At 35.9% G+C, this 25,867-nt stretch overlaps 1 protein-coding gene across 1 annotated transcript in view; it reads left to right on the forward strand.

Moving 5' to 3' along the window:
• The first annotated feature begins 9,501 nt into the window (after positions 1-9,501).
• MUC6 (mucin 6, oligomeric mucus/gel-forming) overlaps positions 9,502-25,867 on the forward strand; it is a 31,338-nt gene continuing 14,972 nt past the window's right edge. Inside the window, exons 1-15 of the mRNA XM_075501616.1 lie at positions 9,502-9,532; positions 11,042-11,282; positions 12,899-13,025; positions 14,194-14,281; positions 15,446-15,555; positions 17,417-17,624; positions 19,826-19,948; positions 20,927-21,047; positions 21,943-22,081; positions 22,245-22,349; positions 22,702-22,774; positions 23,046-23,183; positions 24,050-24,211; positions 24,751-24,845; positions 25,514-25,646. Coding sequence (XP_075357731.1) covers positions 9,502-9,532; positions 11,042-11,282; positions 12,899-13,025; positions 14,194-14,281; positions 15,446-15,555; positions 17,417-17,624; positions 19,826-19,948; positions 20,927-21,047; positions 21,943-22,081; positions 22,245-22,349; positions 22,702-22,774; positions 23,046-23,183; positions 24,050-24,211; positions 24,751-24,845; positions 25,514-25,646 — 1,894 coding nt within the window. The remainder of the gene's footprint in view (positions 9,533-11,041; positions 11,283-12,898; positions 13,026-14,193; positions 14,282-15,445; positions 15,556-17,416; positions 17,625-19,825; positions 19,949-20,926; positions 21,048-21,942; positions 22,082-22,244; positions 22,350-22,701; positions 22,775-23,045; positions 23,184-24,049; positions 24,212-24,750; positions 24,846-25,513; positions 25,647-25,867) is intronic.

The following is a 25,867-nucleotide window of genomic DNA, read 5'->3' on the forward strand; positions in this document are numbered from 1 at the left end:
TCACATTATTACATTTAATTTTAAAAGTTCAATTATTTTAACTACATTAAGATGAAATCTGTGAAAAGGATCTGTAAACAAAAAAAAGATGCATCAAGTGCAACAGAGTCAAAGGTGATGAGATTGTTCTTGTCTTATCTTGTGGAGGATTTTAATACTAAATGTCCACAATCCTGTTGAAACCATGAGATATGCTAATGATCAGTATGTAGATGTGGTCATATACTTGGTGTAAAATTCTTTCTTAAATGTCTGGGGTTTAACTACACAGATTTTTTTTTCTCAACGAAAATAATTTTTCTTGATTTTGTTCATTTACTTTGTTTTGTTATAAGGCAGATGCAGAAAATTTTCAACACAAATTTTGGCATATAGGGTCACAATTCTATTAGCAAGAACCATATACTTTACCGTGCAGTTGCGGGGGGGGGGGGGGGGGGGGGGGGGAGAAAAAGCAAAAAAAATAAGGCAGACCTTTATTCAAATTAAAATTTAGTGTTTTTATTTTAATTACAACCAGGTTGAGCCAGGGCTGAAATTACATTAAAGGATGGTGACTGCCTCTCCTGTAGTTCTTTATGTCACTCAGAAGGAATAACTCTGAGAACATGGTGAGGAGCCAGTTTTTAAGCAAAAGAATGATACCGGAGAAGGACAAAACAATAGGAATCCAGAAAAGTAATGAATTACGTAAAACAAGTATTGTATAGGTGAAACAGGAGAGGCAGAAGAGATTCATATGGAGAGGTAATCCATACCTTTTATATTTTATGGGGAAAGTTGTCTTCCAATTAGGGTATTTTTTCCTGAAGTAATTACTGTGCTAGTCAAAAATGACAGGATCAAGCAAGTAAAGTTCTTCTTGCATTGTGTCAGTTCAGTGGTGGCAGTGATACAGTGCACATATCCAGTGCATTCAACATTTCACCTCTGATGTGGAGAGATCCAAGTGTTGTAACAGAACTGGAAATGATCTTTTGGGACGTTGGTGGGAAGGTGGAGATGAACTTGTCAGCGTTGCCAAAGTACCAGAGTGCAATAGCGTCCTTTCCCATTTTGTAACATAGACTGCCCTCTGCCCTTGGCAGTGCTAAGGTGGTAAGCAAGAGCTTACTTAGCTCTCCTGCAAACTCAGGAAAGAAGCTGTATTATTCCTGTGCTTGTACCATGGACAGTCCTTTTTACTGAGGCAAAGTGTATCATTTTGCTTAAAAAGTCACACAAGGGAGAGATGAACACAATCACTCAGGAGAGCAAATAAAAGTTAATGAAAGAAGAGTTAATAAAAAAATCTGAGATCTCTATCTCTGTTCATTCATGCCTTACCATCTTTTATCCACACATTCTTTCCAGCAGTTCCAAAACTCCTGCTCTTCATTCTTCCACTTTGTGTACTGGTCCAATATTATTCCTCTCCTTATCAGATAGTGATCATAATTTGTGTAGTATTTGTCTTTCTGCATATTGCTTTTGGATATAACACCAAATTTGTTCAGTAAATGAAGTTAAATGTGTTTGAGCTGTTACAAAGAGAAGCCATTATAAAAACCTTGTAAGAATGATAATGAACTGGAGGAGGTTTGTGTTTTCTTTTTTCTTGTCTTTCTAAACGGCATTTAGGTGTGTTGAACTTGATAAAGAGGAGATCCTGTTTGGCTGGTGCTCTGCTGTTCCAATTTTTGAAAGCCATGGGAATGAGGGAGGGCACTGCAATTCTATATATAAAGCATCCAAGCTTGAAGAGGTAAGGCTAGAAAGTGGCAGCAGCAGCTCTGCCCATTTGGAGCAGAGGAGAGTATTGAAAAACAGTCTCTAGTTAGGGCATGCATCATGTTTCCAACAGTAATACTGCTCATCTTCTGCAGTTTTCTGCAATCTGCCGGTAAGTCTAAGATGCCTGTCTTCCTCTTGGTATATGTTTTGAAGGAAAATATGCATGTGTTGAAACAAAGTGGGTGACACCATTGTAATATTGCAATGCATGAAGTTTAGGTCTTGCTCTCCTTTCCCACGACGATCATAATTAGGTTTACACATTTTCTTCTCCCTCACTGCATCTTAAAACACAACTGCATATTTAACAAATACATGACTCAAATAGAACTATTTGTTCTTAACTTTTTTTTAGAAATGTGGTTACTGATTTATTGCATAATTCCATAAAACTGGTTAGGATCTGTTAGGAACTATTGGATCATTCCCTAAAACTGGTACAGGGAATATTTTTTTAATGGACTTATGTTGTGTTTCCAAGCTGCCCAGTGCCTTTGCCTTTCAGATGTTCATGATGCATTCCTCTAGTGATGTCATTGTGGAAGCTGTGTATCTTCTGTGTGGAGTGACGATCAATGATTAAAATATTTTTCATTTGCTATGCAAGCTGCAAAAAGTATTAAGTATGAGCTATGGGATGGCATTACTTTTTTGAAGAATGATGTGATAGAAAGAATCCTGTGCTGGAAAACAGGCAGATAATTCCAGTCTAAAAATTTTACATGACTCTTAAAGTATTCCTCCATATGATATTCAATACAATTCTTTAGTCTTTTAAAGAGCTCTGTCTTAGTTTTTTGATCCAACCCATCTGAATATCAGATGACTGTGTAATTTTTCAAAAAGAGTTGACAAGTAAGTTCATTGACTCTGTAGCTACTCTGCCTTCTTACTCATTCCTCTTCCTGTAGTGTTTTCAATGGATTCTTTGAGAGTGAGCTTTTTTTGCCATGGTTTGGCATTGCTTAAGATAATGGTTTCTTTTTATCTCTTCTGTATATTCTCTGTAATTCTGAATTGTTCTGGTTCTGATTTCAAGAACATGTTACAAGCTGCTAAAAAGCATACTTCACTTGCTTTAGTTTGAACAAAGTTAAATTTATTTCTTCTTTATTGTGTTTACTACATTTAATGAACCATATAGTTCAAATTGTGCGAGGACATGTATTACTCTTAAATCACTGACTTAAACTGTAGCACTAAAAAAAATTAAAATATAAGCAGCTCAACCCTTTTGTAGACTATCAGAGCCAATTTCTAATCTCAGCTATATTGTTATAAATCAAGTATAAAGCCATTCACTGTATTAACACCATTGTAACCAAGATCAAGTCAAGTACCTGAACGTGGATCCTAACCCCAAATTCAGGTGCCTGCAAGTTCTTAATCTACATGACTTCATACATTAGATGAGTAGATGTATTACTATAAGTACTAATATTTGTAATCAAATGGAAAATTGCTGTTGACCCCTACTCAGCCACAAGCTTTATGTATAAACTTTGCAATTACAAATAGGGCCTCATCTATGAAGGACTGTGTTGTCTAGGATGGAACTTCAGTTGAATTTAAACATAAAAGCCCAAAAGTAGGATCTAGAAAATTCTTACAGAGCAGTCTTCTCATTTTGGGATATATCAACATTTTGGGGCCTTGAAATGCCATGCAAGATTGGAGACTACGAAAACAAATAGAGATTTCATTCTGTCAAGTAAGATTTTGAAGTCAGACCATTTCTGGAGGCATATCTGAACCATGAGAGGTTGATCTGTATGTTCTAAAATGGGCCAACTTGTAGGATGTTCATTGTTTTGAACTCTAGATCCAAGTCTTGTCTCTTTAAAATGAGTTAAATCAAGGATTCCAATTCTCCTCATCATGGATCTGCATCCAAATTCCATACCTTGAGTCTGTCTCTAACTAGAAATGTAAATATTCTTTGGAAGAACATATATTTGATGTGAAGTCTGATGGAAACTGGAAGACCCACTTCCTCTTTCCCTTGATAACTCAAAAAAAGCAGTAAACATGCATTAGCCTGATTAAAGAAACCTACAGAAGTTTCAAACCAGATTAGAACTGTTGGTTCTAGCTTTTACTTAATAAGAGATGCTGATTCATTGATTAAATTGAGGCTTCACCACTTTAGATATTTCAATAGTCAAAACTTGTGCATGGATTCTTAAGAGACATTTATGTACGGTCATGATATTTTTTCTTACTAAGTATGTAGCTATGTCAGAACTTCTGACATTTCAACATTTGCTTTTGTCCCAAATGAGAGGATAAAAGCTGAACCCTTTACAGAACAGAAATCCCAAATTAGTTCTGTTTGGAAGTACAGAAAAGATTTCATTTCAATGTTTTACATAAAACAGAAATGTTTTGTTTTCATTCATTTAGCTGATGTGAAATACTTTGATTGAAGTAATTACAATATGAAATTGTATTTTCCCATAGGGATGTCTCATAGTAACTGTAGTATAGGAAGAAAATTACTTCCTTCTTCACAGTAAGTCAGGTTCCCTGTCTGGATTGTATTGCTGTCATGAACTAGACAGACTGACCACACAGAAACTGCACTTTGACAGACATAATTCTCAAAGAAGTCAGGCCAACTAAAGTAGAGTAGGAATTGAAAGTAAAACTTCCTTTATCTAAGAAAAGTGAAAGTCTCTTTAAAGTTCTATTGAGCTAATTCAAAATTAAGTATTTCATGTCAAGTCAAAATCATCCCATTTTTCAAAGGAAAACTTTGAGTTTGTATTTCTCAAAGGAAACTTTGAGAAAACTTCTCAATTTCTTTGAGAAAACTCAAAATCTTCCTCACTGACATTTTACTATTACTGCAAAACTTGCATTAATAGTAAAATGTCAGTGAGGAAGATTTCAGTAGTTTAGAAATCTCATTTACCACTAGGACAGGCTTTTCAATGGAAAATTCCTAAATGGTTGCTAGATAGGACTTCTACATGGGGCCATAGCACTTGCTGCATCTGTACAATCTACCATTTCTTGTGGTTGTGACTGGTTAATAAAATTGCCAGGATAATTTTACTAATCTCTTCAGAGTTAAGTGTGAGAAAAAGAATGTAAATGCTGAGAATAATTACCGTACTATAATGAGTTTAACAGTTTGATCTGACAGGATACAAACTGATTGGCAGGTAGTCAGCAAATGGCTCTGTATTTGTTTTACTAGCCATTCTTTGAGCAAAATGTTAGTGGATTTCATATCCTTAGTTATTTTCAGTATAACTCTTGCACACCTCCATGTAATCCAGGATGATTGTTACATTCAATTTTTTAATCTAACTACCAAACCTGGAGTGTTTGTAACATTTGGTAACTTTGGCATGCTTAGACTTGTTAATTTTGAATTTGAAAACCTTACAAATAAGCTATGTAAATCAAACTGTCTGTTCTGATCTAAAATATTTGTCCATAAAGTCCCAAGATTTCTCTTCTGTCCAAAAGATTTTTTGTTTTACATCACATTCTCTAGACAGATCTCACTTGAAATAACATTTTAGGCATATCTTCAATTCATGCAAATCAAACATCCTCTGAAGCCAGCTGCTACACACCCTTAAATCCCATTAATGTAGTGTTTGTAATTTGGGATTAAACTGTAGTGGTTTCAAAACTGTTAAACCAGCAATAATAGATTATTGAACAAATGAAGATACCAAAATCAAGGGGTTCAAAAAAGGCAGCAACAACTCTAGGTGTAAATAGTGTTAGCTCGATAGCCACACAAACTGATTCTATTACTTTTTGTGGTGTGCTTACTGTGATGCATGGCTCACTAGGAACTTGAAAAGACAGAGGAAACAGCATGCGGTATTCTGGAGATGCCTGCTGAGTTGCAGACCAACCATGGAGGTTGTACTGAAACACTGGCAAAATTTCAAACAATTATTGGCCAGTGCTGACCAATTATAGAGGACAGGGCAGTCTGAGTAGGATCTACAATGATTTTCTGATGAGTGTGTCAGACAACTGTAGAAGTTGAAGTGCTGGCCATGGAGTGAGTATAGCAGCTTGCAACTCAACAGCTAATGAGATTGCTTTGTGCTGTTTCTTTCTCGTGGAAATGTTCTTGTTTAGTTTATCAAGAAGTTATTATGCTGGTAACTTACTCCACCTTAGAAAAATTATGTTACATTGTACTCTTGAGTTTCATTTTTTGTTTGTAGAACACTGTCCCACTGAAATGGCCACAATATCTAGGAAGAAGGATAGAGGGAGCACATCTCACTGAACTTCTGCCTTGGCAGTTACACCACAGATAGTCACCTAAGGTTTGCTTTACACCAATTGAGAGAAATAAAATTTTTGTTTATAATCCATTTGTTCCATGTTAGACACATATTTTGCAGGTCAAATTGTACTCAGCAAATTTGTATTTACTTTCACAGCCTGTGAAAAGAGTCTAGACAACTGGCTGAGGTGAACGTCATTTAAAGCTACTAGAACAACATTTGGGGTGGGAGCACTTCTGTCACCGAGCTTACATCCTTGATTTATTTCCCTTCTGTCTAGATATTCATTGTATACAATTCCACCAGTGTAGTATTTTAGCTCTTAAAAGCTTATATTATCTTATTCAGATAACATCTTCAGTAAGTATTATTTCAGAGAACTGAGGCATAGACTGACGGGGTAGTTGGGAGATGTCTGGATCTCAGATTCAAAGCAAAGGTGTGTGCTAAAACTCTTCTTCTCCAAATTGCCCTCTTGTGCCTTAATCTAGCCTCACATACAAGGCAGAACCTCACTTGTTTTTGAACATCTCACTTGAACATCTCACCTCACTTGAACATCTCACTTGAACATCTCACCTCACTATATTCACCTCACTTGAACATCTCACCTTCTGCCATAACATACATCCCTATTTTCTCTGTTGCAAAACATCCTAAACATATAATAGAGAATTACATGGTCTCTACAGGATATTTGCTACTGCTATCTAAAAAATACTGGAACTGACAAACTTTAAAAATGAGTAGAACATTTCTGAAGCACCCCGGGTCCTTTTTCTTACAGCTTCTTTGGTTGTTACCATCCAGCTATGGATTCTCTGAAAGCTCACTCCATGCATGCACCACCTCTGTCCCTGCACAGAGCTCACTGCTTGTAGATTGGCTGTGGCAGCCCTTTTCAACATCTATCTTACCCTCTTTGCACTTTGGGTGGGAAGCAAACTGCGAGGCAAAAGAACCTTTGGGTATGTATGAGGACATGGTGCAGTTGTGCACATGCAGTAGGTCTGGGTCTGTGACGGAAGAGAGACCACACTGTGCTCCACATTTGCAAAACATTCCTCATAACCAGAACAGACTTTCTGAAGAGGTGTGTGGAAGGGAGCAGGTAACAGCTTTCATCATTCTGCCTTAACATGAGCAGCAAAAGCAACAACTAGGTCTGGGGATTTCCCACTCTTCAGCTACAGATCCCATGATTCTTGTGAAGAACACATGGGACATTATTTTTTCCTATATTTTCCCAGTTCTGGCTGTTCCCTCCACTACTTCTACCTAGGTGGTGCAATAAGAATTCAAAAACATTAGGAAAGATTTATCCCACATTTTGTTAGCGAGGAACATAGGATTTGAGGATGAAGTACAGGAGATTCCCTATTGCATAGGATTTCTGGCAGCTTTTGGTAACATTTTACCAGTTGCAGAAGAATTTTTCATTACAAGCTGAATTATGTGGTTTTCCACTATAATTTCCATTCAGTTTTGTGTGGCATGACACAATTCATATGTGTTGGCCCTGCTTTGACATGTACCATGTTTAAAAATAAATAAATAAATATAAAAATATTCAGCTTCTTTGTGCTCAGAGGATAATTTCTTCCTGTTGTCTTTTTCCTTTCACAGCTTTTGAAGGAAATTATTTGCCCTACTTTTTCCTCTCAAAACAGAAAGAATCTCTGCAAAGAAGTAAGTGCCTGACCTGGTATTTAATGTTCATGTTGCAACTATGAGTAACAACTCTATTCAGCATCAATTCCATATTGTAGACAACACTATAACACATAATAAAAATAAGTCCTTGCCTCAAGGACCACGCATTTTAAAGCATTAGTTTTAGAAATTCCGAATGAAGAGTTTGCTTATAAAAAGATGGTAAAATATGTTGTCTCGCTCTGGTAAGTTTTACACTAATTGGAAAGTGCTTTAGTGTGCCATGCTAAGGTTTTGGTGCCTAAGGATAGAAACTGTGAGCAGTTTAGTAGCCTTCCACATTTAGAAATTTGTTATTGAGGTCATTTGTGTGATCTGTTTGATTTTAATTCCTGCAGATTACAGCCTAATATTATCTAAGAATTTAGGAAATGGATTCTTTTGATGCTGCAAAATCCAGGAAATGAAATAAAGGTGATTGTCTGTATAGGGTACATCTATGAGATTATTTTAAAGATTGCAGGTTAAAACAAATTCATGTGCAAGTGAAAGATCATATGGAATAGTTCTTCCTCACCTTTATAGCCAGCAGCTAGTGAGGAGTCAGGGTATGGATAGATCTCTGCTTCAACATCCAGCTGTGCCAGCTGAAGCTGTTGTTGCCATAGTTTTGGTAGTTTCCCAGAAATTTTCCCTTAACTCCTAAGAATGACTTGTGTGCATGCACCCAAATCTGTAAGCAAAATTAACTCCAGCCACCTACTTACTGCAAATTTGTGCTAGTCCTTCTAAGTCTAAGATATACAAAAGATAGTAAGATACTACTATCTTACTTGCATAAAAACGTGTGCCATGCCAAAGCACAAAATAATTAGCATATTATAGCTTTAAAGTACTAAAAATATTAGCTATCAGAAGTACTGTTGGAAAGGCAGATACTGTTAAAATGTTAACTCATAATTAAAATAACTTTTGACAGCAGTGATTGTGGTATTTTCTGTTACAAAGAAATTTCAATTCAGTTCAAAAGGAGGCTGGACAAGTACTTGGAAGCCAGAGCACAAGGTGGGTGAGCAGACAAATTCCAATAGCCTCACAAAATCACCTGAACTGAAAATAACTGGAGACTGAGAGCATATCTGGGGAAGTATATGTGCTTGACCTGATGGTACTCTTCCTTTGGACAGTCTCTTAATGATCACTGCTGGAAACAAAATACCGAGCTACGTCAACCCTTGGTCAGAAGCAATACAACTTTTCACATGTTCTTTTCTGAAGAAATGTGAGGCACTGACTTATCAATTTAAATTTCATTCATTAAACATTTATTTTTCCACATCCATGACAAGAATGAATAAATGTCATCATGCTAACATGCTATACTGTATTTTACAGGAGATGCTGTTCCTCTGCTAAGACAGGATACAGAAGGCTATAACCCATCTGAAAACACACAATTTTCACTAGATCCTTTCTAAAATAAATATGGATATTAGTCCTAGTATTCTGAACAATTTTTCCATCATATTGTATTTACAGACATTCTTCCTAGTAATCCATAATCTTAATGTTTTACATTAAAATACTGTGTTTTGCTGTTATATACTGTTAAAAAGCAACTCTGTGTACTCCAAAAGTTGCTGCATTTCAGTGGTTGACAATGAAATTCTTAATCTAGTTTGGGGAAAACACACAGGTGTAGAGCAAAAAGAATTATATGAAATGCACATTTATTATAATGAGAAGCATTTCTTTAGGCAGAATAAGCAGAGAGTGTCTTGAATTAGGTGAATTCTCATTCAGCACAAGCATGGAAAAGCTACATGAAGTTCATCCTAAAGGTAAAAATAGTTGAGTACTTGTGATCAGCCAAAAAAAAAAAATGTTCAGCAACTCATCTCTGTCTTCTGTCCTTACAACAAGAGGAACAGTAGGTCATGGATATACACAAATTAGAAGAAAATCCCTAGATATCACTTAATAAAAACTGAACTCAAAAGACAAATATATAATCTAGTTTTAAACTTTCTTGAGTTATTGACATTCCCATTTGGTTTTTTGTTTTGGTTTGGGTTTTTTCTGGTAAGATTTAAATAAAAACAAATATACTGAAGGCTCTGCTATATTTATAGAAAGGGGTAACTATTGCACTCTGACCATTGTGCAATCCCAGGTAATCATTCCTTGGCACACTCTAAAAAAGCTGAGGTTTGCTGGTCAGTATCACTTAAGCACAATATATTAAACTAGCTGGAATTGGGCGTGAAGGATCAATAATATCAATTAGCCCATTCCTATTTTCCAGTCAACAGCACAGAAGTATGGAAGAGGAGTACTTTTTGCCAACAAGTAACAGCTCATTAGGAAACAGTATTTTCTACAAGACCTGAATAAAAACAGTAGCATTCTGTAGTCATTTGATGAGTCTTTAAGAGTAAAAAGAAATGTTTTGGCTTTAAAGGAGTGAATATAAATTGCAGGTAGACTTTGCTAAACTTTCCTGCTACTTTGTGCTTCTAAGTCATATTCCAAGACACCTGAGCTTCATATAACTCCATAAGCAAAAATAATTAAAAAATGAAAAGTAATGATCTGGGTCTGGAAATATATAACCAAGGACATGAGTTTACTTACTTCAGTAGTTCTATCAATTTCAGAGGGACTGTTCAAATGCTTTAAGTAGGTATAGAAATATCTAACATCAAGCGCTGGAGTTGTATCTCTTTTAATATGATTCATTTCAACCTCCTAAAATCTGTCCATTCAGATGAAAAGTGATTACTTTTTAAAAATGAAAAATGATTAAAACATTCCATATATTTACAAAGCGGGCTGGAACTTTTTCACCCAAACACAGAGCCGAAAAAGTGGGGATTTACAAGTTGGGCTTTGAAGACTGTCTTTTGATATCTAATGATCTGACTGTGCAATGAATCATGATACAGTAATGCCATAGATAGCTTCGTAAACGTTGTGCCTGAGATGTTAAAGGTCTCTCTGGTAGCAAGCTGTCACCTTTGCAAACAGATCGAGCAGACTGAAATCAGAAGGTAAACCTTTATATTACCCATGAAGGAGATGGAAGTGTGTTTCCCAAGCTAGGAAGCTAGGGAGGTCTCCTCTGCTTACAGTAAAAAAGAATTTTGTTCTGACTCCAACTACTGTTTCACTTCCTGACCCGAGATAAAATTTTGAGCTTACGAAAAAAAAATGGCTAGGATGTTGTTCACATAATTAACCTGAGTATAACCTTACTAGCTTTTCCAGCTATTTATATTTGAAAGGGCAATCAGAATGAGCAAATATGTTGTTAGGAGACCTAAATCCTTTTTTCTCTTTCACTTTTATAGTTTTGAGCAAGGATTCCTGTTCTACTTGGGGTGGAGGACATTTTTCAACTTTTGATAAATACCAGTATGACTTCACTGGGACCTGCAACTATATCTTTGCAACTGTATGTGATGAAACCAGCCCAGACTTCAACATTCAGTTCCGCCGTGGGCTGGACAAAAAAATTGCAAGGATCATTGTTGAGCTGGGACCTTCTGTTGTCATTGTTGAGAAAGGCAGCATTTCCATCAGGAGTGTTGGGTAAGATTCTGCGATGAATGGGAAAAAAATTGTTTAAAGAAGGCAAGGAGTTATATAGCAGTTGCACTAAAGACTACTTTGTATCAAAAATGAATTAACAAGTTATGGAAGTTAGCACACCTAACTGGACTCTACTCCCATTTCTTCCTATCAAGCATTCACACTCTCTAGATAAGTATTTAATTTGCAGTTATTTGAATCAAGCTTAGAGTATATTTGTGTAAGCAAAGGGATAAACTAACCTTCTCAGACCAAAACAGTTCTCACATTGAAACTACAGTCTCCCAGATACTACAAGTCTGCTTATGCTTGTCTCTACTACAAGTACAGATGAAATTGCTTATACCCTTTAGTAGATATTAATTGAAATTCCTATGTTTTGCTTAGAGTTCATTTGATTTGAGACTTAGATAACTCTGAACCCTCTGTGCTAAAGATAGCATATATAGGGTACAGGAGAAATTTTGAAGTATACAACCAACAGAGAAATATTGGAGAGGCTTACAAAGAAGTCCTTGTGTATGTGACCACCAACTGTTCATATTATTCCAAGGATTACTATGTCCAGAAAACAGCTGTTTTACTGAGGAATTACACTGATGGGAACCTTTGGGTTCTGCATCATTCATTCTTCTAGACAAATTACTCCCATACAAGGAAATTTCTCCGGGGAAGTTTTCAGCATTTTTATCAGATAGGCAGTGTTGAATTTTTGTCTATGAGTACATGCAGATAATGGAAATAATTGACTGTGGATTGTCTGCATCTTATTATACTTAACTGGGTACAATAACCACCACGACAAAGACAACTTGCAGCTATACCTTAATTTAGCAAACTGTATTTAGAAAAACTTCCTTTATTAGTTCATGTTCCAGGAAAACTATATAAATCTATGGTCCTAACCTAATGATCTGCATTTTAAATTTTTGTCCTATATTCACAAGAACCAAATGCCATGACTGACCTGGTCTAGTGTTGCACATAGCCCTGCTTCAGGTGGAAGGCTGGCCTGGGCAACTTCAGAAGGTCCCTTCCAACCAACTTTTCTATGATTGTATCACATACTTACTGAGTACTTAGCAAAATATATTTTGTTCTTTACTGTTGTTAGTTTGTAGCATTAGAATTCAGCTGCAAGGATGAAAACCTAATTCTGCTACAACATTCCCATTATAGGTTTCTCTAACCTTGTCAGTTTTCAGTCGTCGTAGCAATAATTCCTATATTAACAGGCTGTAGTCTATAGAAGCTCTTCAGGATAATAAACAGTAGTTCTACCACACAAGCTGTATTGTTACAGGTTCTTGAAACATATAACTATATCCCAATAAAACCAAACCAAGTGAAAATGCCAAGTCCTGTGCAAACATTTTCACTAGTATAATCAGTATGCAACCATCTCCTGCTGATTCTTCTATGAAACTGCTGACATAGATTTTCAATCAACAGAAATTTTAATATATCTTGAAATGTTACAGTTACAAAGGAAAAAAAAATCTATTCCATGTTGCTGCAAGTACTCAGATTGCATGTGTACTATATCTAAAAAAGATAACTAATACCTGCACAATATTGATATGAAAAGGTCAGTTTCTCTTCTCGCCTTATTACAGTGTCATTAAGTTGCCTTACACCAGCAATGGAATTCAAATAGCACCCTATGGACGCAACATCCGTCTGGTGGCCAAGCTGATGGAGATGGAGCTAGTTGTCATGTGGAACAATGATGACTATCTCATGGTTAGTAAAATGTTCTCATAAAGCAGAAGAGAAAATTCTCACTGACTTACTGGAATGACAAGATGTCTTTATACTTAACGGGTGCTTTTTGCATGTGTTTACTATTTGGACTTTTTTTTTCCTGCTTCATCCATTCCTCTTGAAATATACAACTTTGCTTTTTATACCTGCATGTTCCTTTCACTTCCAGCATTGGTAGTTAACTAAAGCCACCAATGTTGAGATTTGTGGACAATTTCACAAATTTTAAACTTTCCTCAGGCTATTCCAGCAGCTACAATGTTATGCTAAATGGATGCTGAAGTTGTTTAAAGCTGTGTAGAATGTAATAGTGTATGCCATAGTTTTGTCATTTCTACTGTGCTTCCGCTGGACATCTTTTGGTTTCAAACATATGGTGCTCCTACCAGCTCCTTTGTTTCTTTCCTTTTTCTGAATCTTTTCATGTTTTCCCTCCAAAATCCCTGATATATTTTAGAGAAGAGGATACATTTTCTCTGTGTGACCTGTGATATTAATGCCACAAAAGACACTGAATTCTGAATTGGTAAGTTTGCTAAAACAAGGAGATTGTTATGTAATAAATTGTCTGGGAGATTTACCAGCATTACTATCATACATACAACAGGAAATGCTACTGTGATGGGTACACGCTATATTCTAGGTACAGTCAGATTATTTCCTCTGATCTAAGGTTTTCATAATAATTCACTGGTTGTTGCCAGTAGTAATATTACCACTTTACTCTCCAGAGCAATAGATAATTGAATAACCTTCTTCTGAAAACAGATTTTCTTCCTGTAACCTTCAATTTCTTAAGAGAACAAACCTGAAATTCATGGTCTGTCAACAAAGATATGAGCAAGGAAACAGCATCATTTCCTTTTCTATCTTTTCTGGCTCCTTAGAATATTATCCCCCTCAATTTTCTGCAAATGTCTTAGAATCTTATTCTTTTATTAAATCAAAAAAATCACAATCACTATTTGCCTATTGGGAAAAGAAGTTACTGCTTCCAAAACTTTTCCTCCAATCAAGTCACTGAAATTAATGAGAAGGGTCACCTTTAATTGGATCCTTGAACTGAATTTGTTTGAGAAAGGTAATGCTGTATAGATAATTTTACTTAGGGTGATCCTTTTAAATGTTTTGTTTTATTTTATTTTAGGTTTTGACTGAAAAAAAATATATGGGGAAAACCTGTGGAATGTGTGGAAATTATGATGGTTATGAGTTGAATGAATTTGTGAGTGAAGGTAAGACCTAAGGACAGGTCAGATGGAAGGAGAACTGGTTAAACTGAGACAAGGTGGAAATTTAATATTGTACTAACATTGGTCTGACTGCTCACTCAGTTTCAGAATTGAGTAAAGCACTCCCATAGGTCACCAACATACCTATCATATGATTATGCTACACACTATTATTTGCTATGATGATAACGTTGTGGGTTCCTCAGACAAGTGATAAGGACTCTTTTACATTTTAGCAACAGGTGGTAAGGATCACACTCTCACCTAACTTTCAGAACAGTCTAGGTTCATAGCAAGGCACAGTGAGGGAAATGATTAAGTTAGGCAGAAGCCAGAACGAGGCTATAATAAAAAGAACATAGTGGACAAGAACATTAACAAGTAGTGTGTCTCAATAAGGGTGGATCTTTAGAACAAAACAGTGGGTGCTGAGGCCTTGACATCTGTGCTCTATGTGGTTTGGGGGTTCACTTCAGAGTCACTCTAATGTGGTCTGTTGAACTAATGTCCATTAGCAGTTGGAGCTCGTTACACATGCTCTTGGAGCACATCTTCTGGCTTGGTTGCATCTTAAAGGAATGCTGTATGCCAAGACCACTCCACAATGGAAATCAAATTGTATAGAGTGGGGATGTTTGGAAGATTTGCTTTAAAAACACACTGCTAATCTGAACTACAGTGCTAGCGTGGAGACATTAAATTGCACAGTAAACTAATCTCAGATCAACACAGCCAGATGCAGTTCTCTATACACATCACAGAAAAGAATTCTAAGAAGTATACAATATTTTTTGGGTTGGGATGAGTTTAACTCCATATGTAGGGTAAAATATAAGAATGGGGGATGAGGAGAAGAGGAATGGATTAGCAGCTGGCAAAAGATAACACAGGAAAAAAGCAGAAAAACAGTAGCAGCTGGTATCGTGTAAGGTAGTAGATATGATAGACTAGGAAATAGCTCAGAAAAATAATCAAGGTGATAAAAGTATGCTTTACTGAATAGACTCCAGGTAAAGGGCAAAAGAGGTAGTTGTTATCATTGGTAAGATTAATTAGTAGGACCTTTCACAGTCAAAGAGTAGAATCTGAGTTTTGCTACATCACAGCAACAATTAAACAAATCCATGTGGGCTTTTTCTTGACAAATTATAACCTTTCAATTTACAGGTAAATTACTGGATACGTATAAATTTGCTGCATTACAAAAAATGGATGATCCATCAGAGATCTGCCTGTCTGAGGAGATATCAATTTCCACCATTCCTCACAAAAAATACGTAAGAAAGATCTTGGCTTTTCTGCAGCACAATTCTTAACAGAGGTGGAAAGATAGATAGAAACCAACAACAGAGAGGCAGTGGTTTCATAAAACTGACTTTCATTAAAAGTTTGCATAGCATGGTATGAGAAAGGAGTTCTTTGCATTAAAATACATTTTGAAAAAGGCCCGTGGGCATTTTTGAGGCTGGATTTATATCGCTCATATAAACCTACCAGCATTTAGCTCACAGCTTTCTGAAATTTCATGCAGGTGATCACAGGAAATTCATGGAAACCAGTGAAGCTTTAAATAACTTTTTATTGAACAACTAGAGACCTGACATTATAAGGTGTACAGACTTGAAGACATTCAACGATGCTTTAAACATATTCCCAGATAACAGCGTTCATAACAGGGCCAACCACTATCAACCACTTCCAATCCTAGATGAAAAGAAAATCAGCGTACCTGAAACATGATGCATCCATGTAACTGTGGTTGAAAGAGGAAGCTTGGTAGCAGCAAAGAACTTTTATTTGTTAGATTTTGCAGATACAGGAATCAAATCCTACTTAGAATGATCCCGTTAAGTTGTTTTACCAGGGAAACTCAAATTTTGCATTCCCACACAGATTTTACAGCATCAGAGAATGGTTTAGCTTGAAAGGGATCTCTTCAGATTATCTAGTCCAATCCCTCTGTTCAAGCAGGTTCAACTAGAGCAGGTTGTCCAGGCCAATATCCTAGCAGGTTTTGAGTATCTCCTGGGTGGACCTTCCAGGCTGAGGAGATGGAAACTCCACAATTTCTCTCAGCAACCTGTTCTTTTTTCTACTTAGGAGGTCATAAAGTCACCGAATACCTAATGGCAAGTACCCATTGCTATCCTCTAAAAAGCATTTCACTTTACATAGAACGATCATGCTCTTTGGTTCTGTTTATACTTCCTCACAAGAATATGGTCTTACTTTGCAATTCTCATGTACTTGTTTGTACAATATATATATGTCTACAATCTATACATTATATAGATTACTAGTAATTACAGAATGCTTAAAAAGTTTTCTCTTGAAATAGATTTTTCTTCTTTTTTCCTTAATAGTTTCATCTTATTTTTCTAGCAACCCAAGAATCTCTTAGTCTGCTCATAGAAGCCATTTCTCTTGCTAAAAACTTTAGCTTTCATACTACAGAGGAAAAGCCAGGTAGAATACTTCTGAGAGTCTCCTTTTCTCAGAACAGAAAAACAGAGAAACATTAGTTTTGTAGCACCTCTTTAACAAGAAGAGCTGGAATAAAGAACAGGAGTTTCTGTAGGTCCTGTGAGGAAGATACTTTTCTGAAGAAGAGGGTTGTAAATATTACTTGTATTCATACTGAAAAATTACTTTGATCTGGTGGAGAACTTCTGTTGGCTGGGAGGTTTAACCTTTTTACATTGTTTCTCTTTGAGACCTTATACTGCAGAAGGCAACATGATAGGCAATACAAACGTATCAAATGTTTGCTCAAAGGGGAATGAATGTTGCTATCTTCACATTGGGGATGTTTGTCCTGGAACTGAATCTCCATGAGACAACATACTCCCTCAGACATTTTTAGGGGAATTGACAGTACTGAAAGAATGACTTATTTTTCAACTTAGTGAGAAGTGGAACTAATTCAACGTATCAAGATCCTTCTATTATATAATGGATTTATATTCCCTTCTATTAATGAATTTCTCATGCATTTTAAGTCAAATACATATTACTAAACTGTAGGGGGAAAAAAGAAAACAAACCAACCAGAAAATCATAACTAGCAGTGAAATTCTATTGTGGTTTTTACATGGGGGAAACACCACTAGGAACAATTTTCTTTCTCTTTTTATTTAGGCCATGATCTGCTCTCAGCTCCTTAACTTAGTGTCACCGACCTGCAGTGTGCCAAAGGATGGGTTTGTCATTCGTTGCCAGCTTGATATGCAGGACTGCAGTGAGCCAGGACAAAACAATTGCACTTGCTCTACGCTGTCAGAGTATTCGAGGCAATGTGCTATGTCCCATCAAATGGTGTTCAACTGGAGAACTGAAAACTTCTGCTGTAAGTTCAAATGTTTTATTCATAGGAGATTGTACTTAACCTTGCTATATCTTACATAGAGGGAGAATGATGATTAACTGGAATTTAAATCAACTGATAGAAAAGTCTCTACTGTCTTGAATCAAACAAATTATTTTCTTAAAAGAACAGTGGTCTTTGGTAAAGCATTAAGAAGGAGAACATGGAAACCTCAAAGGAGAAGGAGGAAACATAACTCCTATGTCTAGATCAGGGACCATAAAAGAGAGAAACATCCACCAAGTGAAAACTGTTGAACTTCTCAGACTTCCAACAGGAGGCTGTTCTCTCTTAGTACAGTTTTTTCATTATTGTACTTAGCAAATTAGCCAGTGAAGAAAGAGAACTTTTAAATAGCCTCTGAAGTCTTTGAACCTTTTTGCTAACAATTGTCATAGCCTCTTTTATTCACAGGAGATTTTCAGTAGTCCATTTGCCGATGCTCAACCTTCTTAATTACAGCTACTGGTTTGAAGTAAATAAGAAGCAAATCTTGCTTTACTCTCCAAGCTGTACATGATTAGACACACTTTTTTTCAAGTGCCTATTTGTTATCAAAGTTCTGATTCACTTTTTGCAGTCTTTTTGAATCCACCTGAAACTTCAATCTATGGTCAGTGTTACGTAGCAGGATCCATTGTTTTATAAGAGAACATGCTGATCATAAAAAATGTTAAAAGTAACTTAAATTGATGTTATGTCTAAACCAACTCGCACACTAAATTACCAGAGATGCAGCTCAGGTCAAAAAAGAGGAGCTTTCAAAATAACCTTGCTTAATATGATATTGTCCTTTAGAAGCATATCATTTAATCATATTTTTATTTATCCTTTATATGAATACATGGTCATAGGTAGCAAATTCATAAAGTAAATTGCTTTGACAGGAATATATTTCTCCTTATTCCTTGATTATTATTCTGTTTCAAAAATCTTTAAGATTGGTTAGCATTTAGATTTTAGCATAAGAATAGTGAAATCCCAGTTCAATTATATTCCTGAAGTGATTGTTTAACTTGCTATAGTCTATCATCTCAGCATTGTTACTTACAAGGCCTTGCATGATTTTGCCCTCCCCATATCTCCAGTGCCATATTCTTCTATTCTCCTCTTGATCTTCATGTACTGGTGCCACTCTTCATTTTTTTGTTTTGTATTTAACATTGAGTTTTCTTTCATTCTTTCCTCATACTTACTGAAAACATTCCTTACTAAGCTCCGTTATTATCCTTGGCACCTTAAAATTGTACTTCTTTCTAAAATAATTTTTTCCCTCCTCTTCTCCAAGGTTATCCATCTTACATATATTGGTAACCCATTTTATTCTTTGATTGGTCTGCAATTGGTTTTAATCCTTCAAAACTGTCAACTCCTTGTGGCATTTTATAGATTCAGATAAATATTAGTAAGGCACTGTGTGCATTCACAGAACTGTACAATAATTCTTACTAATCACAGTAAAATAATAGCCTGGTTTTCTCCAAGTAATAGCAGTTTTCATGTTGCCAGTAGATCATTACTAGGACTGGTAGTAAAGTGATAAAAGGCAAAGCTTGAAAAAAAAAGGGAATGGGAACCCTTGTTTCCTAAAGAACCAAACCTGATAATCTAAGAATTTGCAAATAAATGCCAAATATACAAAGGTAATGAACAGTAAAGAAACAGTCTTTACTGTTTCTTTGTCAGCCTCATCTCTAACTACCTCTATTTCCCTACTTCACTTATTTTTACTCTTTCAGATAAGGAAAACCTCTGCTTGAATTTATCAGATAATAAAGCATTTTCTGAGTTCCATATATTAGAATTGCTAGGTAGCTGCATTCTGAAAAGCAGATAATGTTGGAGAAGCAGGAACTATACAGAAGATCAAGAGTTATATTCTTTAAGTCCTTCAAGTACTACAAAAAATCTGATTTGTGGTAGTTTTTTAGGCTGCAATATAGCCTGTTTGCCATTTTTCAAGCTTCTGAAAGGAATTTCTAATAAATAGGGCATGAAAAATTAATAAAAGCTAGAGCGAATATGATGGTAATGATGAATAGTCAGATGATTAATTGAGTATTGAGGCAGGATAAGAGAACATTAGTGCCAGAAATCACAAGGTCTTCTCCATCTTAGGTGGTAGATGAGAGATTCTTCTATGTTTACACTTCAAATCTTAACAAACTCACTGTTTGTTGCAGCTGTGGGAAAATGTTCTGCTAACCAAATCTATGAGGAATGTGGTTCTCCATGTATTAAAACCTGTTCCAACCCAGAGTACAGCTGTTCCAGTCACTGCACCTATGGTTGCTTTTGTCCAGAAGGTATAATTTCTGTATTCATCATATCCTAAATGGCCCATACAAATGTTTTTGATATATATGCAGTCAAGTGGAATAGACTTCTTAATAATGAACTAGTAGTGCATTTCAGGGCATTGTGCTTCTAGAGCTGCCATTTCTCAGGTAACATAATATAACTGGAGTCTTGAATAGTCATGGTCCTTAAAGATCCTTGGTCACTATTTGCAAGAACAGAGCTGTGAAAGCATTTTCCTCACAAGACTGTAATACGTGATAGGATAATTATATGCTGCCTGCTTAAAGTTCTGTACTGTAATATATATATTGAGTAAGCTTAATTAATGTCCTATCCCAAACAGGTATCTAGCCTTTTAGGGCACCAGCAAGAGGTAGCATACCTCAGAGAAGTTCTGCAATATTATGGGCATTTTGTAAAATCCCTTTAAAATAGTTCAAGATTAAATTCCTACAAAAATTGTAATATGACTATCATTTGCATCGTTTCTTGAAATTTCAGAACTGAAATATCTTCCAAGGTTACTGTGATGTAGGTATTTACATCAATATCATCATTATTTTATAGTAGTCAAAAGTAATGTGTTGTGAGCTGCATATTTAAAACTAGACTCGGTACAATAGGAAATAGAATGTGTCCATTGTTAAAAATTCCCAACATAATTAGTGTCATAGCAAAAAAAAAAAAATTTTGAAAAAATAACATTCAAGCTTACTGTTATTTCAAACTAAGTTCAAATTTCAAATGAAGACAATTGTCTGGACTTTCATATAACAGAGTAGCCAAACACTGTTATCACTTGTAAAGACTCATTTTTATTTTAACTAAGAGAAAATGTCCTGCACGTTCTATCTCTAAGTATGGGCACTGATTGTGCAAGAATAGCATTCTCAAGCTAATTTTGGAAGGCATTCAAGGTATAATAGCTTTAGTGCTAGGTGAGGGTACGGAAAAGTATTTATTTTGTTTATCTTCTTTGGCAGGGACTGTTCTTGACGACATCTCAAAGAATCGAACATGTGTTCACATTAAGCAGTGCCCGTGTACACTGAATGGGAAGACATATGCTCCTGGTGAGACAATGAAAGCAGCATGTAGGACCTGGTGAGTAGCAACAGGTACTTTCATGAGAGAATGGAGACTATCCTCACCAAGCGATTGGAAAATTTAGCCTAACTTTCCTGAGGGCAGCTGCAAATGTGTCATACCATCTCTGAGGCCACCTTCTTTGAGTGCCACAAAGCATACATTTGTAATTGAAGATGTACATGTCTCATTTCCTGATTAATCTGTACAAATATACATGCTCCTTCAGGCCACACAAAACAGTAGCATTTTTATCCCCTCTGTGAAAGTGGAGGTAAAATTAGTACAAAACAAATATCCAGTATTTACAATTTCTTTCTGGTAATCTCAGTGTTTCTGATCACCAAATCAGTACTGAAAACTAAATTTCTGTTTTCAAGAGAAAATAATTACTTAAGACAGTATTTTTTAAATTTGGAAATTTTTTCCAAAAAAAAGTGGAATAATTTTTTTTTGTGTTACTTCCTTTACTATCATAATTCTAATAAAATAAAGGATAAATAATGGAACTGATCCTCAGCACTGTAACAATGAATGCACTTTTCATGATTAATCTATTCAGGAAAGTTTACTGACAATCCATACAAGAGTTCAGCAACTTTGAATTAAGATGAACAACTTCAACTGATATACACAGACAAAGAAAATCAAAGCCTATAAGGGGAAAAGTGATGTAAATGACATCTTCCATTAATTAGGAAATAGCTGAGTTTTTAGAGTGTAAAGAGAAGAAATTTCAAAACAGTGGAAATTAAAGTTCAGAATGTGTATGTATGTTACACTGTGTTCACTAACCAATTTTGCATGTTGATCAGCCACAGCAAAACCTCCAGACAGGAGGATCAAATCCTCTGCTGGTAAATAGTGCCTTAGTATGAGAATAACCTTACACAGAATTTCTTGTTTTCCTCAGTAAATGTACAATGGGTCAATGGAACTGCAAAGACTTGCCCTGCCCTGGAAGGTGTTCGCTGGAAGGAGGTTCTTTTGTTACCACGTTTGATTCTAGATCATACAGGTTCCATGGTGTTTGCACTTACATTCTTATGAAGGTAATTTTCTGCAGTCTAGAAACATACAATATCAAATGGATTTATTTTAGTTTGCCTTTGGTTTCCTATTGGAACACAAACTGAGGTCTTCCTATGATATACATTCATTCTACAAATCATTGTTATTCTGACATTGACTTCCCTTTTCACTATTTTCCTCCAGAGTTCCAGCCTGCCACACAATGGAACCCTAATGGCTGTATATGAAAAGTCTGGTTATTCTCATTCTGAGACATCACTTAGTGCTGTAATTTACATATCTACAAAGGTAAGTATTCCCTCCACAGGTTCTAACCAGAATTTCAGTAACCAAATTAGCAAAATAAATACTTAAAGTCATTGCTAGTAGCCTGAACTGAAAAATTAAGGGTCATAGATACTAAACATATGTTCCAGTTCATGCATACACAGTAAAGATCTCAGCTGCCACATCAACTCAGGAAGTTAAGAGTATTTTCAAAGTGAAAACTGAAAGCAGTATGGAATAACATGTGAGAAAAAGCTTGAATCAATCTTTTCCTATTATATAGGTCATTGACAATACAGTTGTTTAAGTTAAAGAACCTATGAATACCATCAGTACAGAAAATTACTTCTGATTCCATGTCCTTTTCTTACAGGACAAAATTGTGATTTCTCAGAATGAACTCCTTACTGACGATGATGAACTTAAGCGGCTACCTTACAGATCAGGTAAAGAAAAGGGAATATATGTAAAATCCAAATTACATTAAAGGTCTGTTTTACACAACCCAGAATCTTTTCTCTTGCAATTGCCAATAGCAGAGGTTTTACAGGAAGGTTAAAATCTTTCCCATTGCATCTTTCCCTCTGTGGAGAATTGTGTGTGGAAGGAGAAGACTCGTAGACAGAATGCTAGAACACTTACATATGCATTAAAATCATTACTTTGCAATATCCTATGCATCAAAATCTCTATTTCTCAATATCCTTGTTCTTTTAGGAGACATCACTATTTTCAGACAGTCGTCAATGTACATGCAAATGTATACAACATTTGGGCTGGAACTTGTAGTTCAAACATCACCTGTGTTCCAGGCCTATGTGAAAGTTGGATCACAATTCAAAGGCAGAACCCTAGGTAAGGAGTCTAGTCCCCGTGTGAAGGAGAAAATGTATGGAGTGTAATTTTGAAAGCTTAGTACTCATCCTTTAAGGAACAAACTTTCTGCTCTGGATTCAAAGAAAAAACAACAAAAATACCTGCATTGGAAAACCTATGTGCTAAGAATTTTTTTTCACTAATAACTTTAAAATTAATCAAAGAAATTAGATGGGTGATGTTTTTCATGTGTGATATAATACTGTTCTTCACATGTTTTGTGTGTGCCTTTTTCATTATATGCCATACTACACAATGAAGGGGCAACAAATTGTGTGGTCTCTACATCTTGGAGCACATGGTTCTTTGAACACTGTAAACACAACGAGCCTAAGAATCTAAAAGCTTCTCAGCTGATAAGTACCAGATGGAGATGTTTATGTCTATTGCACAGCAACATTAGCCACAAAGGCATATCCTGCATTCTAATTATCTATGGGGAATTACAGAGAGGCTTTAGCTTTCAAAAAAGTCTAAATGTATATTCTTTGTCATCACAGATTTTATATCCATAAGAAAACACATGTAACTGCAAAAGTATTTAATGGCCTCTCTTTTACATGATTTAAAACCACTGAAAAAGCCTTTTTTTCTAAAAACAAGACAAAAACTTCTGTATGAATTTGTCCTTGAATAGAAGCGGACAATCTTAACTTGAGAAGGCAGAGGATCAGTGACTGAATGTGTACATAATCAAGATTCTCTGGCTACCTGACCTATAGTATTCATTGACACTCCGTGTAGAACTTTTGAATCAATTTTCTCACTATTATAGAATGAAACATAGACCATTGTGTACACATTCTTTAATTTTCAGCCATCCCTTGCACTTCTGATGTTATTAGGTTTGTGTGGCAATTACAATGGAGACACTACAGATGACTTCATGACTAGCATGGATATCACTGAAGGGACAGCCTCCCTGTTTGTAGATTCCTGGAGGGCAGGAAATTGCCATCCTGCTTTAGAGAGAGATACTGACCCTTGCGCTTTGAGTCAACTGAACAGTAAGTAGATGATCCTGTTGTAACTGATCTCTCCAGCTGGCTTTGTCTGACATTTCCATAAGCCTATACCAGGGGAATGAGAGAGTCTGAGAGAAGCAGAGACTGAGATGATTGAACATTTCTGATTCTAGAATACATATCTAGTGAAATCTTATCAGATCCCATTCTAGAGATCTGGGATTAAGATGATGAATGAGAGGTTTCTGGTGATATTTCCAGTGAAATTGCAATGCCCATGGATGTCTTAGACTTGCTCAGCAGTGCTGTGACTGAAATCCAGGCTTTGCCTTCGCAAGTCTCTATTGCTTTTGGTCTTAAAAAAAAAAAAAAAAAGGCAAGAAAAAAAAGCCCTACTGAGCTGTATGACCAAAAATATAGTCTGCAAGCTAACAAGATAAGAAGTTGTCCTTTTGTTCAATCCATCATTGCCAAAAGCTCAGCTACAGTAGTGTGTCCAGTTTTTTTTAAATTTCTTTTTCATTTTTTTATTTCTTTCTCCTAACTTTCTCTGTTTAATGTCCATAATTTACTTTCATTAGAAATATCTGCTGAGACTCATTGCTCCATTCTTACCAAGAAGGGTACAGTGTTCGAGAAATGCCATGCTGTGGTGAACCCTATTCCTTTCTACAAGGTAGGAAATTATAATAGACGGTGTACAGAGGGAGTCCAAATATGGACCAGAATGTACTCATATACAGCATCCCACTCATCTGGATCAGCAATGCATAGAAGCTAAGGAACAAGTGTGTTTTTGAAAATTATGTCTCCACCACACTAAATCTGTTTGTTCATAGGCACCAGTCCCATCCCTATGAGTCAGAAGGTATTTTTGCTCATGCTGCAGTTCTCCATGTCGAGAACTTTAATTATGCAAAGTATTTATTTTCCCATGTGCATAACTGAGGTAATGATATTTGCCAATCTCCACAAAACATTTTGAAAACTAAAAATGAAAAGCAGTGAATAAACAAAGGCATTTTTAAAGTACTAAGTATATTTTATTCACGTCAATCAGGCAATTAATCTGATCTTTTTCATCAGTTTTAGTTATGCAATAATATGTATTTTGCATGACTTACCTCTGCAATTCAGCATAGAATCATAGAATTGTAGAATCATTTAGGTTGGAAAAGACCTTTAAGATCATCAAGTCCAACCGGAAACCTAGCACTGCCAAATCCACCACTAAACCATGTCCCTAAGCACCACAACTACGCGTCTTTTAAATACCTCCAGGATTTAGCACTTCCAAATGTCTGCTCCCCAGTAACAGAATACTCTCCATGTATTGGGTTTCAGAGATGTGTCTACCAAGCCTGTAATTACGAAGAGACCTTTCCTTATATTTGTTCTGCTCTGGGATCGTATGCACGAACATGCAGTTCGATGGGTTTAATCCTTGAGAACTGGAGAAACAGTATGGACAATTGCAGTAAGTAACTGAACCAACTCTTAATAGTCTACCATCAGATGAATGCATGCATACAGGTCTACCTGTTTCCATTTAGAATATTCCCATGTTTGATTCACCTATGACAAAACTGAGTAAGAGCAAGAACATATTTTAAAACTACTTGTCAGTCATTAGAAAATAACTACTTATTGCTCAACAAGTAGGCCAACCAGCAGGTATAAAAGCCATATTCCCAGAAG

Source organism: Mycteria americana, chromosome 5 (assembly GCF_035582795.1).
Source record: "Mycteria americana isolate JAX WOST 10 ecotype Jacksonville Zoo and Gardens chromosome 5, USCA_MyAme_1.0, whole genome shotgun sequence".
Classification (NCBI taxonomy): domain Eukaryota; kingdom Metazoa; phylum Chordata; class Aves; order Ciconiiformes; family Ciconiidae; genus Mycteria; species Mycteria americana.